The sequence below is a fragment of the Sminthopsis crassicaudata genome, chromosome 4, assembly GCF_048593235.1.
Source record: "Sminthopsis crassicaudata isolate SCR6 chromosome 4, ASM4859323v1, whole genome shotgun sequence".
NCBI lineage: Eukaryota > Metazoa > Chordata > Mammalia > Dasyuromorphia > Dasyuridae > Sminthopsis > Sminthopsis crassicaudata.
In genome coordinates, this window is record NC_133620.1 from 309002505 (window position 1) to 309015865 (window position 13361).

At 33.6% G+C, this 13361-nt stretch overlaps 1 protein-coding gene across 1 annotated transcript in view; it reads right to left on the reverse strand.

Moving 5' to 3' along the window:
• The window catches only part of DNAH9 (dynein axonemal heavy chain 9), a 572299-nt gene that overhangs the window by 168008 nt on the left and 390930 nt on the right, over positions 1-13361 (reverse strand). The window contains exons 48-50 of the mRNA XM_074264740.1: positions 13056-13316; positions 9897-10322; positions 544-663 (exon numbers count right to left, since the gene is read on the reverse strand). Coding sequence (XP_074120841.1) covers positions 544-663; positions 9897-10322; positions 13056-13316 — 807 coding nt within the window. The remainder of the gene's footprint in view (positions 1-543; positions 664-9896; positions 10323-13055; positions 13317-13361) is intronic.

The window sequence follows — 13361 nt, forward strand, 5'->3', positions numbered from 1 at the left end:
TTTGTTTAAAGAGCAGCAAGAAGACTAGTGTCATTGGATCAAAGACTCTGGTGTGGAGTAAAAAGACTGCAAAGATTGAGGGGAGGAGGGTTATGAAGATCTTTTGAATGGGAAACAGCTTTTTCTATTTGATCCTGGAGGTGATAGGGAGCATTATTTCAGTACCTGCTTTGCTGTCCTACCTTTCAGGGATGCAGATAAAATTTAGTAGCAGCTGTCACAAATGCTTGGCAAATTGTCAGCATGTATAAATTGTTTGTCAATATACATACTAACCCATAGAAGTTAGTGAAAAGAATCCTGACATATACGTAAGACCTTGTAGATCTAAATTCTCCCCACATTAACAAAGATCTATGTAATTAAAATTAGATGTATCACTGTTCTTTCACTTAATTTTTATAATGAAGTTTTCTATATTGCAGCTTATTTCACAATATTCTCCAAAGTCAAAGATGTGCTATTTTGTATTTATAGATTTTGTATCTCTATGGTAATTGACAAACTGTTCATATAATTAAAGCTCTATCGGTTGAAACTTACCAGGCGATTTGCAAGTGAGATGGTACCTGAGGTCATTTCAGCTTCTTGCTGACATTTGAGTTTTTCTGCAGTTGCTATCTCAAATTTGTTTGTAAGTTTTGTCAAGTTTTCATTAAGGTGCTGTTGACAATGAAACAGAAAATACATAAACAAGAGTTCTACTTCAAAAATTAGGCACTCATGCTTTAAGTTTCTTGAGACATATTACTACAGTAACTCCTCGTACTACAAAAATAAGTAGGATACAGGTCTGAATGACAAGGACTAGAGGAAATCTAATGATTTTAGGAGAAAAGGAACTGAATCATAGAATAACCAGTCATTTGGTTTCTACTAGAACACTCTTCTGGGATTGGATTAAATGCTGATGTCCCTGGGTGCAGCAATGCCATATTCAAACTAGAATATGGAACTGAAGACATGATCCAAAATCAGAAATATGAGACTTGTCTAGACCTAGAGCTAGTATAGTGATTTGCTCAGTAGACAGATGGGAAGACCAGTTGATGCACAATAGGAAAGGACATTGTTTGGGGTGTGGTGGCATCTGGCAGTCTACATGTGTGCCTCTTCACTTAAGATCAGTATGGATAGCCTTTTTTCCTGTTGATATTGGGATATTCTGGGGAGTGTACACCCTAAATTTATGGGGGAGATATTTTGGTGGTAGGATTGATTTGGATTGATTTCTGAGAAAACAATACTTTTTATATTTGATTTTCATCAATTTTGGCACTTTAGAACTAACATTTAAAACATATCACTCTACTTCTGAAAGATATACCTTGGGGGCTGGTAGGTGATGCAGTGGATAAAAGTCCAGCCCTGAAGTCAGGAGGACCTAAGTTAAAATCTGGCTTCAAACACTCAAAGCTTACTAGCTACATGACCCTGGAAAAGTATTTTATATCAACTACCTCACCAAGGCGGGAAAATACCTGTTAAGGTAAAACTTCTTGTTTTGGATATGGATGTTTCAATATACCTCCAAAAAACAAAGATTTGTAATTTGGCAGCCATAGCTCATCTCTGAAGTCTACATAATGATTAGATATTTAAGGCAATTTTATTATTAATTTGATATTTATATATAGTTAAAGAAAAAACAACCACAACATATCATTAGGTTTATGTGCACATTCCCTAAATTGACTAAAAATAAAAATAAAGTGGTTATAGTGTCTCTATATCTGATTTTATCCATACTGTATTGCACCAATTTGTGTTTTACTATGTTTCTCTGTTATGACTTAATAATGTCCCATTATATTAATGTACTAGAATTTACCTAGCCATTTTCTAATCACTGAACCTCCACTTTATTTGCAGTTCCTTGTTACCAAAAAAAAAAAAACCCTTTTGCTATGAATATTTTGTTATGTACAAGACTGCTGTTTGTATCTTTCGGTCTATATGTATAGAAGAGAGAACTTTGGATTAGGAGGGAAGAGAAAGTCCAAATGGTTTTCTATAATGGCTGGACTAATTTACAGCTCTACCCACAATATACTAGTGCATCTGACTTTCTGCAGCACCATAAAAATAGACTATATCTATATTTTATTATCTTGGCCATTTTGCTGGGTAAAGGAGGAAGATCAAATTATAGAATTTTCTAAACAACCTGAACAGAGTAAAGTGCCTAAAAAAGTATGAAAAAATTCCTTAAACAATTTGATGCCATCATAAGGCATTAGCCAATGGATGAAGGGGATTGATAAACACAGAAATTTGTATTGACTAAATGAGATCAGATATACTCTTTGTGGCCTAGGTAAAAAGCAAGTTGGTCCCATTCTAAGTAATTCAGTTCTGGAGTAAGGATTCATCAGATTTCACTCATCTTTTCCTTGTCCCTCTTGGAGTTTATAACAAGGTCAATTGGGATTTCGCTGTCTTCCTACTTCTCTTCTTTTTTCCATAGACAATGTCATTTGTCAGAGCTGCATTTAGCAACAGTTAGTAGAAGCACAGTATATCCACAGGATGAAGTTGATTCAAATTGATGAAAGGATTTGAAAGTCCCATTTCTGAAAGGGTCATTCTACACAAGAGAAGGCAGGCTTCATAGTTTAGATTCCTATTGGAATATTCATATTAGTTCCTAATACTTTTTGAATGAACATAGTAGTACCTTATGCCATATTTGTAGTTGATACTGAAGCTGGAGAAAGAACTGAAGACATGATCCAAAATCAGAAATATGAGACTTGTCTAGACCTAGAGCTAGTATAGTGATTTGCTCAGTAGACAGATGGGAAGACCAGTTGATGCACAATAGGAAAGGACATTGTTTGGGGTGTGGTGGCATCTGGCAGTCTACATGTGTACCTCTTCACTTAAGATCAGTATGGATAGCCTTTTTTCCTGTTGATATTGGGATATTCTGGGGAGTGTACACCCTAAATTTATGGGGGAGATATTTTATGTTATTTCAGCAAAATGCCTTTGCTTTGAGTTAATTGTGTCATCTGGATGAGTTTAAAGATAAACATAGTGTGAATTTGTGAACTACAATTTTGAGAGGTTTTTGGCAGTAGATTTTTGAAGGCATGAAGATAATTGTTCTTTGTGGGAACCAAGTTGCCCTGACAGTTGAGGGGTAGTTTGCACTACCCAAACTAATCTCACGAGCCCACAATTAGCTCAAAACAATAAAATTTACAGAAATATCATAGTAATAAAAGTAGCATAAAACATCTACCTCAATACCCTAAATTAATTTTATCTCCCATTAATTAATATTCTGTATTAGTGCTGTTCCACTAATAATCATATCAACAGAAAGAACATGTACCCATAGAGTTCATAAATAGAGGAAAAAAATATCTAAGGAACACATATGACTAAGGCAACTTAAACTTTTGACATCACAAGGACTCCCCTTATGTCTTTTTGTGGTATCTTCTCACCATTCCTCTTGGAATCTCTGCAGGATCTTCTGTGCCTACTCTGGGGCAGGTTTTGTGGCTCTGATGCTTAGATTTTGTTTCTACTCTTTCCATCTTTGGACTTAGCTAGCATAGGGTATGGCAGGCAATATAAGAAGTATTCAGGATCCAGAATCTAATCTGAAACATCCTTGGATGTAGTCTCCATTGTCTTAAGCTTCTAGATCAGATGAAAAACTGATCTAGATGAAAAAGAACCAGATTTTTAGGCTCAGAAGGAGAGATCCAGCTTCTAAGCTTCTCATTGAACTAAGTTGATTTGACTTGACTATATAGCCAGACATGGCTTAAATATATGCTACCAGAAGCTGTTCTACTAGTTGTCCAACTCCTGTTGCAGTACTCTGCAAGAGAAGTAGGATGAAACATTAAGAGAAAACTCTGTAGCTGAGTTTTTTTCTCTAGAGATGACTCACTCAAAGTGGGGTTAGCATACATTTCTCTAGTTTACAAAGGTTATATTTGATTCTCTTAGTCAGAGGAATTTCCCTGTATCCATCAATAAACTTTTCTTTATTCAATGGACAAAGCTCTATAATTCCATCATGTTGATTCAATGAGGAAACATGCATTTATAAAATAACAGTATATACCAGGTGCTGGGGAGACAAAAGAAAACCTGAAAATCTGTTCAAAGAGTTTATATTGCACTGGGGGGAGAAAATACATCTATGCACAATAAATATGAAATAAACCCAAAATAGTTTAGGAAGACAAGGCATGCTAATCATTGGGGAATTAGTGAAGGTTTCATACAGACATGATTCTTAAAATAAAGTAAAAGGACCCTATAAAAATGGGCAGAGATAAAAAGAGATCATTAAGAGATATAGGGGATAATCAAAGTTAAAGCATGAAAATGGGAGATAAAATACAGAATATGAGTAATAATAAGGTCAGTTTGTCTAACTTTAAAGAACAGGGAGGGGAATAGTGGATAATGAGGCTGTATCCTTGGACCTAACCTCTCTTTTGGGCTGCAGTTTCTTATCACCAACTGTCTTTTGGAACTGGATGTCTCATAGGCATCTTATGTATTATTCCATACTCTCCTTGCTTTCAAACTTCTCCATTACTTGCAAGGGCACCACCATTCTCCCAACTCATGACTTCATTGTCATCTTCAACTGCCCTCTCATATTTGCTCCACATATCCAATTTGTAGCTAAGTTCTGTCATTCTTACCCTTACCAGAGTTTCCCCCCCCCCACACCCTTCTCTTTCTTCACTTTTGGTTAGTTTGATTCAAGTGTTTCCTTGCTTCAATCCATTCTTCATTTTATAAGCCAATAATTTTCCAAAAATGCTGGTCTAGCAAAGTCATCTAGTCTGGTCATCTCTACACGACAAACTTAAGTGGTTCTTGTTATCTCTAGGACCAAAGTAAAAAACTTTTTGGCATTGAAATCTCTTCAAAATGCTGTCCCTTTCTACTTTCCTACTTGTTTTGTTCATTAGAATGTAAGTTTCTAAGAGCAAGAATAGTTTTGCATTTCTTTCCCTCCAACAGCTAAAAACTAGTAAGCCCTTGACAAATGCTTATTGATTCATTTTTTTGATGGAAAAAAATTAGATAGGTTAAAGAACAAATAGCTGAAATAGAAGAAATTTTATCTAAGGAAATGACAACAATGAGACGATATAACTAAACTTATGAAACACAACTAAAGCAGTTCTAAGGGGAAAATTTATATCTCTAAATGTTTCACCAACAGAATAAAGAAAGGACAAATTAATGAATTTGGGCATGTTATAAAAAAAGAGGCTGGATAAAAACAAATAAAAAATTCCTCTACTAAAACCTTAGTAGGAATTCTGAAAATAAGAGAAGAGATTAATAAATGTAAAAGGAAAAAGATACTGAATTGATAAGACTAGAAGATTTAAAGAATAATAGAATAAATAAATAGCTAATCTGAATTTTTAAAAGGAGAGGAAAACCAACTGTTTGCTTTAAAAATAAAGAATTCATAACAACTGAAGAAAAACTAAAGGAAAATAAAGAAATAATGTTGATTAAACACAAAAGTACTTAAATTTTTGCAAAATTTAAAAGGGAAGAAATAATATATATCTATATGTCTATATAGATATATACATATATATATACATATATATAATATATAACCCAATATAGAAAAAGAACTAGAATAAATAAAAAGAACTCCCAGAGTAAAATCTCTAGGACCAAATGAAATGAATTCTATGAAATATTCAAAGAAAAATGATTCCATTTCTACAGAAATTGTTGATAATACAAAAAGAAGGTACTGTTCCAATTCTTTTTACTATGTAAATATAGTTTTCCAGTCTAAACCAGGGAGAGACAAAATAGAGAAAGAAAAATACAGGCCAATATCCTTAATGAATACCCATGTAAAAATTTAAATAAAATATTAATTACAACAACATAAAAGAAATATTATACATTATGAATAGGTTATATACTAAGGATGTTGCTTAAACATAAAGAAGAAGATACTTACCACAAATCATATTTTAATATAAATAATAAAAGACATATGATTATAATAGGCTCTAAAAATTCCAAAATTTACAGAAATTGTTTGAGCTTTACCTAACACAGCAATATTTATTGAATCCTAAAATGCAGGTCTGACCATATAAAATTCCTCCTCTATCCCCCATTCAATAAAATCTTCTTTTTGATATTCAAAGCTCTTCACTCTTCCCTTACCTTTCCTGTTTTTTACACTTTACTCTGTGATTCAGTACCACGTGCCTTCCTGCTATTTCTCAAACAAGGTTCACTCCCTCTCCTCAAACAAGACAGTACATTTTTTAATGTTTCCCAGTTTTTCCTCAGGTCCCAACTAAAATTTCATTTTCCCAAGGAAGCTTTTACTAATCCCCTTTAATTTTAGTGCCTTTCCATTGTTGATTACATCTGATTTATACTGTTTGTAATTTATTTGTACATGTAGTTTGCATGCCTTCATTAGACTGTGAACTCCTGCAAAGTAGGGTATGTCTTTTGCATTTCTTTGCCTCCCTAGCACTTATCCTGGAATATAGTGGTTGCTTAATAAATATTTATTAATGGATTGAGAAAACATTACATATAATGTAAGAAAACAAGGAACACTTTCTAATTAGACCAGGGTTTACAAGTATGTTTATTATTACTTTTACTTAAGTTTGTAGTAGAAATATTAATTACAGAAAGACAGTTAAAAAATAAATTGAATGAGATAAACATAAGTAAAAAGGAAACAACATTAACACCATCATGATAGGATGGTATATGTGGAGAATTCCAGAGTCAGCTAAAAATTAAATAAAATAAAAGCAAAACTTCAGGATATAAAATAAGCTTACATAAATCATGAGCTATATGTAGGCAATAAAACCCAGCAAGAAGGGCTGCAAAGAGAAAATCCATTCAAAATAATTCATAAACTATAAAACGAAACTTCATCTACTAATATTCTGGGGATTATAAATTCATTAACATGATTTTGTTTCAAAAGAAAAAAAAAGAGCAGTTGATCAGTGCAACATATTAGATACACAACATTCACAGACAAAGTTGCATAATGTTTGAAAAATCCAAAGACTTTAAGTTATTGAGAGAAGAACCTATAATGTCATAAAACTGTTAGGAAAATTTGGACAGCAGCAGGGCAGAAATTAGGTTTATACTAGCACTTGACCTTTTAAACTAAAATAAGATCACAGTACATACATAACCTATTAAAATTCACATCATAAATGAATTAGAAGAACAAAGAAGAAATTATCTTTAGGATCTATGGCCAGGAATAGTTTTCACTACTAAACAATCAATAGAGAAGATCACACAAGATAAAATGGACAATTCTGATATTATAAAAATTAAATTCTTGTATGACCAAGTCCAATGTAGTAAATATAAGAAGAGAAATAGATATCTGGGCAAAATATTTGCTACAAGTATTTCTAAACAAAGATCTCATTTCCAAGAAATATAAGGAACTAATGAAAACTTCTAAGCTATTCCCAATATTTAAATGTCGGTCAAAGGATATGAACAGGCAGTTTCAAAGGAAGACATTCAAACCATAAGCAATTATATGAAAAGAATATAACAGCATAATAAATTAGAAACTAAGGGAATATCCTCCCATTTGGAAATGGCTAAACAATTTATGTTAAGTAAATATGAAAAGTTGTGCCAAAAGAAATAATGAAATAGCTTTAGAAAAAAATGGAAGACTTCTGTGAACTAATGAAGAATAAAGTGAGGAGAATTAGAATAGTTGTTACAATGATAATAGTGAGAAAAATCTTTTGAATTCTAAACAATAAAATGATATACCAAGTGTCCAAAAGAAAGATGAGACACATACTAACTTCCTGGAAGAAAGCTGATAAAATTAAAATTCTGAAAGAAACACACTTTTGGATAAGGTCAATATATGAAATTATTTTGCTAGACTGCAACTATGTCCTGAGATCTTCACTTTTTCATTCTTTTTTTTTTAATTGCTTAGTTGGAGTTGAGGGAGATGGTAGAAATGGCAGATTAATTTTTAAAAGGAAAAATATCAAATGTTGTCATATATGATTTAAAGAAGGGGGGAAGATTGAGGGGCCAGTTTCTTGAAGAAGATGGGAGAGCATAGAATAAATAGCAGACAGAAAAGTTGACTGTGGCAAGAAGGATCATTGTATTATTAGAGATTAGAGGAAAGGAAGAGGTAACAGGGGATCATATCAAGAGATTTTGAGCTAATGAAAAGAGGATAAAGTCAATCTCATGTTAAGCAGCCTTAATTATTTTTCTTTCTTTTATTTTTTAAAAAAGCTTTTTTATTTTAAAAACATATGCATAGATAGTTTTCAACATTCACTCTTGCAAAACCTTGTGTTTCAATTTTTTTTTCTGTCTCTTCATCCCACTCCCTAGATGGCAAGTAATCCAATATATGTTAAACAATTCTTCTATATATATATATTTCCATAATTATGCTGCACAAGAAAAATTAGATAAAAGAAAAAGAATGAGAAATAAAACAAAATGCAAGCAAACAACAATAAAAAAGTGAACATGCTATATTCATGTCCTCAGTCCTTTCTCTGAGTACAGATGGCTTTCTCCATTGAAAAACCATTAAAATTGGCCTGAATTACTTTGCTGTTGAAAAGAGCCACGTCCATCAGAGTTGATCATCGTATGATCTTGTTGCTGTGAACAATGTTCTCTTGTTTCTATTCATTACACTTAGCATCAGTTAATATAAGTCTCTCCAGGCCTTTCTGAAATCATCCTGCTGATTGTTTCTTATAGAACAATAATATTCATAACTTTCACATATCATAATTTATTCAGTTATTCTCCATCTGATGGGCATCCACTAAGTTTCCAGTTCCTTGCCACTACAAAAAGCATCTTTAATTTTCTCCATGAAGTAAATGGTGGAGTAGAGAGGATAGGGTGAGAAGGAAGTGTGGGAAGCTTGAGAAGAGAAGAAAAAAATCTAGAATAGCTTCTATTTAAAAACAGAGTGAGACAGAGAATTAACTAGGAAAGATTAAAAAGATTGCTTTGTTGAAGTGAGAAGCCAGTTGAGATTACATCATATATATTTGAAATGAACCTAATCAGTATATTTGTGTAACTTCGGATGTAGACATGAACAGATGGGAGCAAAACAGAGTTTGAATTTGGCAAAGCATGAACAAATAGGACAAGGGAGCAAGGACTTGGGAGAGAGAATAGTAAGGAGGTCACGTTCTTAATTTTAGGGTTTAGTGTGGATAGAGAGGAAAGTGAAGTAAGACTGAACACTCAGAAAGTAGAGAGATTAAAGGCCTGGTATTTAATTCTTTCACATTTCTAGGCTTATTATTCATACATTATCTATTCTAGCCAAGTTAGTGCCTTCCATAAACCTTTTACAAGACATTCTATGACCTGTCCGTTTACTTTTCTTCAAAGTTTCATTCTTCAGTATGCCTCTCTCCTCTTACTCCCAACTTTTATGATCCCTAACTTTTTTCAAAGTTCAGCTCATCTGCCATCTTTTCCTAGAAGATTCTCTCGTTACCTTTCAGTTTTTATTGCCCTTGCCTACTAGACATCACTTTATCCTGTTATTTCATTAGTATTAAAAAAAACTAGCATGTATTTCTCTCTATCTTTTTACACACACACACACACACACACACACACACACACACACACACACACACACACAGATAGTGTAAATTTTTTGTGCACATTATTTGCACCAAAAAAGATGGAAGCACCTTTAAGGCAGTGACAGTTGTGTTTTTACATTTCCATCATATTTTCATTACTGATTCCTACTAGGCACATTAATAATTAACAATTGATAAAACAATGATTAAATTAACAATGATAAAAATAATTTCAAAAGGTTTCTGGTTTCAACTTACTTTAATCTTGACTTTAATGACTGCCAACTTTTCTTGGGCAGTAACAAGATCCAAACTGGCTTTACTCAAGGCTTGCCGCTTGGGTTCCACATCACAGAATACTTCATAAAACCTCATAATATTTATAACCCAGGAACAGAGACCAGCTGCTGCATAAGACTTAGAGGCCACAAACTCAGGTTTAAACTCTGGATCTTGAAGATATGGTTGGATAGCTTTGAGGCAGTTCTCATGTATATCTTCCTTGTTAAAGTTCACCAGGGAATCCAGAAAGCCATCAACTCGGGCCATGGTAACCTTGGCAGCTTTCCAACTTCTATCTCTGGGTACCTTCCCTCCAGGCGCCATGAGAACCATTACTGCGGCAGTGACATTGCTAACTGCCAAAGGTGGTGAGCCAAAGGACTTGAGCTCTGTTAAGTTGGTCTGAAAGGAAATTAATTTGTTAGAAGTAAATGAATGAGCTTGCTTTGTAACTAGTCATTAATAAAGCTAAGCTCCAGAGTTAGCCTGAATGAACAGTTTTGAAGACTGAACCAGCCTTCTGAATTTTAAATATCATGACTCATCAGAGGGAAATCAATGGCAACTCCTTAGTGATTTCACATATTTCCCTGAATGATTATTTGAAAATCAGCTATGTATTTTCAATATTTCCACCCATTAAAAATGCAATTATTTTACATTCAACTGGAAACAGAAGTTCAGATTCTTCAAAATATGTAGCATGTTATGAATAAAAGATAGGATTATTATAAATTAATTTTCATTCTACATGCAAATGAACCACCCTATAACCCAACTAGATGTTATTTTCTTTAATTAAACTGCTTTGTTCCACAGGGTGTTATAACTATACTTGTCTATCTTGATAGCAAAGTGTTATTTTTCTGCACATAGATGTTTGCAAGACAGGAAACCACATGTCTTTCCAACTGCCTCTGCCTAGACTCTAGGTCTCTATCCACACTTGGAATCTATCTAAAGCTCCACCTAGACAATACTGTATGGCTTTCTATTCAAACATACATAATTATTATAGATGGACATAAACACAAATGGTTCATAAAATTTAATGATAAGAAAACCCCCTGCGGTGCCATTGCAAATTTTAAAGTATAAATGCTTGTATGTGACAAAGTACAATTGAGAGTGTTCAACTGGCAAGTCTAAAGTTAAAAGTCTTTCATCAAATCAGTTGGAGACTCTTGAATTTGAGAATATATAATATACGGAATGATTTTTTAACCTTTACATAGAGTTCCAAAGGAAGAATTTCATTTCCTTTTTAATATTTTTCTCTCCTGGTTAGAATAAACTTGGCAGATCTTGGCAACAGATTGGATACGGGGGAGTGATGAAAGATAATTAGGAGCTGAGGATGATATTTATGTTACCAGCCTAAAGAAGTGGGAGGATAGTGTTGTCCTCAATAGTAATAGGGAGGTTAGGACGGGGAAGAGGCTCTTGAGGAAAGAGAATGATTTCAACTTTGGACATGTTGAGTTTAACATGTCTATGGACACTTAGTTTGAGGTATCTGACAAATAATTAGATAGATAAGCCTGGAGGACAGTGGAGAGATTAGGACAGAAAAAAATAGCTTTTCAGGTATGAGTTTCTAACTCATTCTCTAAGTTTATCTAGATCCTTTGACAGGAAATATACTATTATTTCCTAAAGTTTAATTCCACTATTAGAATTCTAATAAAATTTTGGAATATTTTCCAACACAAAGCATCAGGGAATTCTCTCTACTATGGTTTATGAATGGAAGTCAGGGAATGCTAACAGAAAGCCTAAGCTGGAGGTCTAGCAGCAAACTGTAAAACAGAACTCATTATCTTTTCCCCCTCAAACCATCCTTCTCAAATTTCCTATTACTGTTAAAGTAAACCATCATATTCATAGTCATTCACAAATTCAGTGTTATATTTAACTTCTTTATCTTACTTGGTCCACATATCCAATCCATTGTCAATTCTTCTTATTTCCACTATGACAATATCTTTTGTTCTCATCTTTAAATAGTTATCACAGGCTGAAATCATATCACATTTGAACTATTGCAATTGCCTTCTAGTTGGTCTCCTTGTCTCAAATCTTTCCATATCCCAATCCATCCTCAGTCCATCTGCTAAAGTAATTTTTCTAAAGTTCAAGACTATTCATTTCAATAAACACCAATTATTTCTGGGATCAAATGAAAAAAATCTGTTTGGCATTTAAAGTCCTTCACTACTTTGACTCTTTTTACTTTTCTAGTTTTCTTATATTTTATTCCACCTAATATAGTCTATGATCCAACTACAATGGCCCACCTAATGTTCCTGACCCTTGACATTCTCCTAGCCCTGTAACTTTCCATTAACCGTCTCTCATGCCTAACTTTCCCTGTACTTCATCAAGACTTAGTTCGAAACTCATTTTCTGTAAGGGATTAATTTCTTCCCGTTAACCTCCCAGTGTCTTCTCTCTGAGATCACTTTCCATTTACACTGCATTTTTCTTGTATGTACTTAATTATTTACATGTTGTCTTTTTCATTAGAATGTGAGAACTATTTGAAGAAAGGAATGATATTCTTATCTTTCTTTGTAGTCCATTGTTTAGCACAATGTCTAGAACATATTATACTCTCAATACTTACTTATTGACTTGATCTTGATAAGACATAGCCTCTAGTTATCGTCCTCCTTGATTATCTCTCCATGTACTACAGCTAGTTATTATTCCAAGGAACTATAATTCTTTAATCAGCGACTTTATCTTTACTACTAATCCTAATCATAATGCATCTATAATTGAATAGATAATTTAGAGATTTGCTATGATGTGGATACTATGGATACTTTCCCTCATTAACCAATGGGGCACATTGCAACCCAACCATGACTTTTATCCTTTGCAAATGTTGTCCATGTCCTTCAATAAACTCAAAAGGGGTATTTAATCAATGTATTATGAACCTTTATCTCTAATTCTTGACATACTACTAATGTAGTTAGTACTAACTGTATATGCTAATGTGAGCATTAGAGAATCTTCATTTACTTGTTTTTCCTGTGTGGCTGCTGGAGGTCAAACTCTTTTGAGTGATTATGCAACTCACTAAAGAACTTATACAATGATACAGGGTTTAATCCTTTATTTTCCTACCTTATTGAGGGTGTTGAGAGCTGCTTGGGCTGCAGCAAGAGCTGGCTCTGCTTTGGCTAAATCTTCTTCACAATCCTTTTGCTTCTGTTTGACCTCCAACATGATTAGAGCCACTTTCCGCTCCTCTTCATCAGCAATGGCTTTCTCTTTGCTCACTTTCTCTGTCTCCACTCCTACAACTTGAATTAGTTTGTCTGCATCTTCATTCTTTTGTCTGAGCTCTATTTCCTGGAGGGCCAGTTTTGTTTTCAGATCATCTACCTGAAATTTGGAAACATGTGACATGATACAAATAACTAGGAAGAA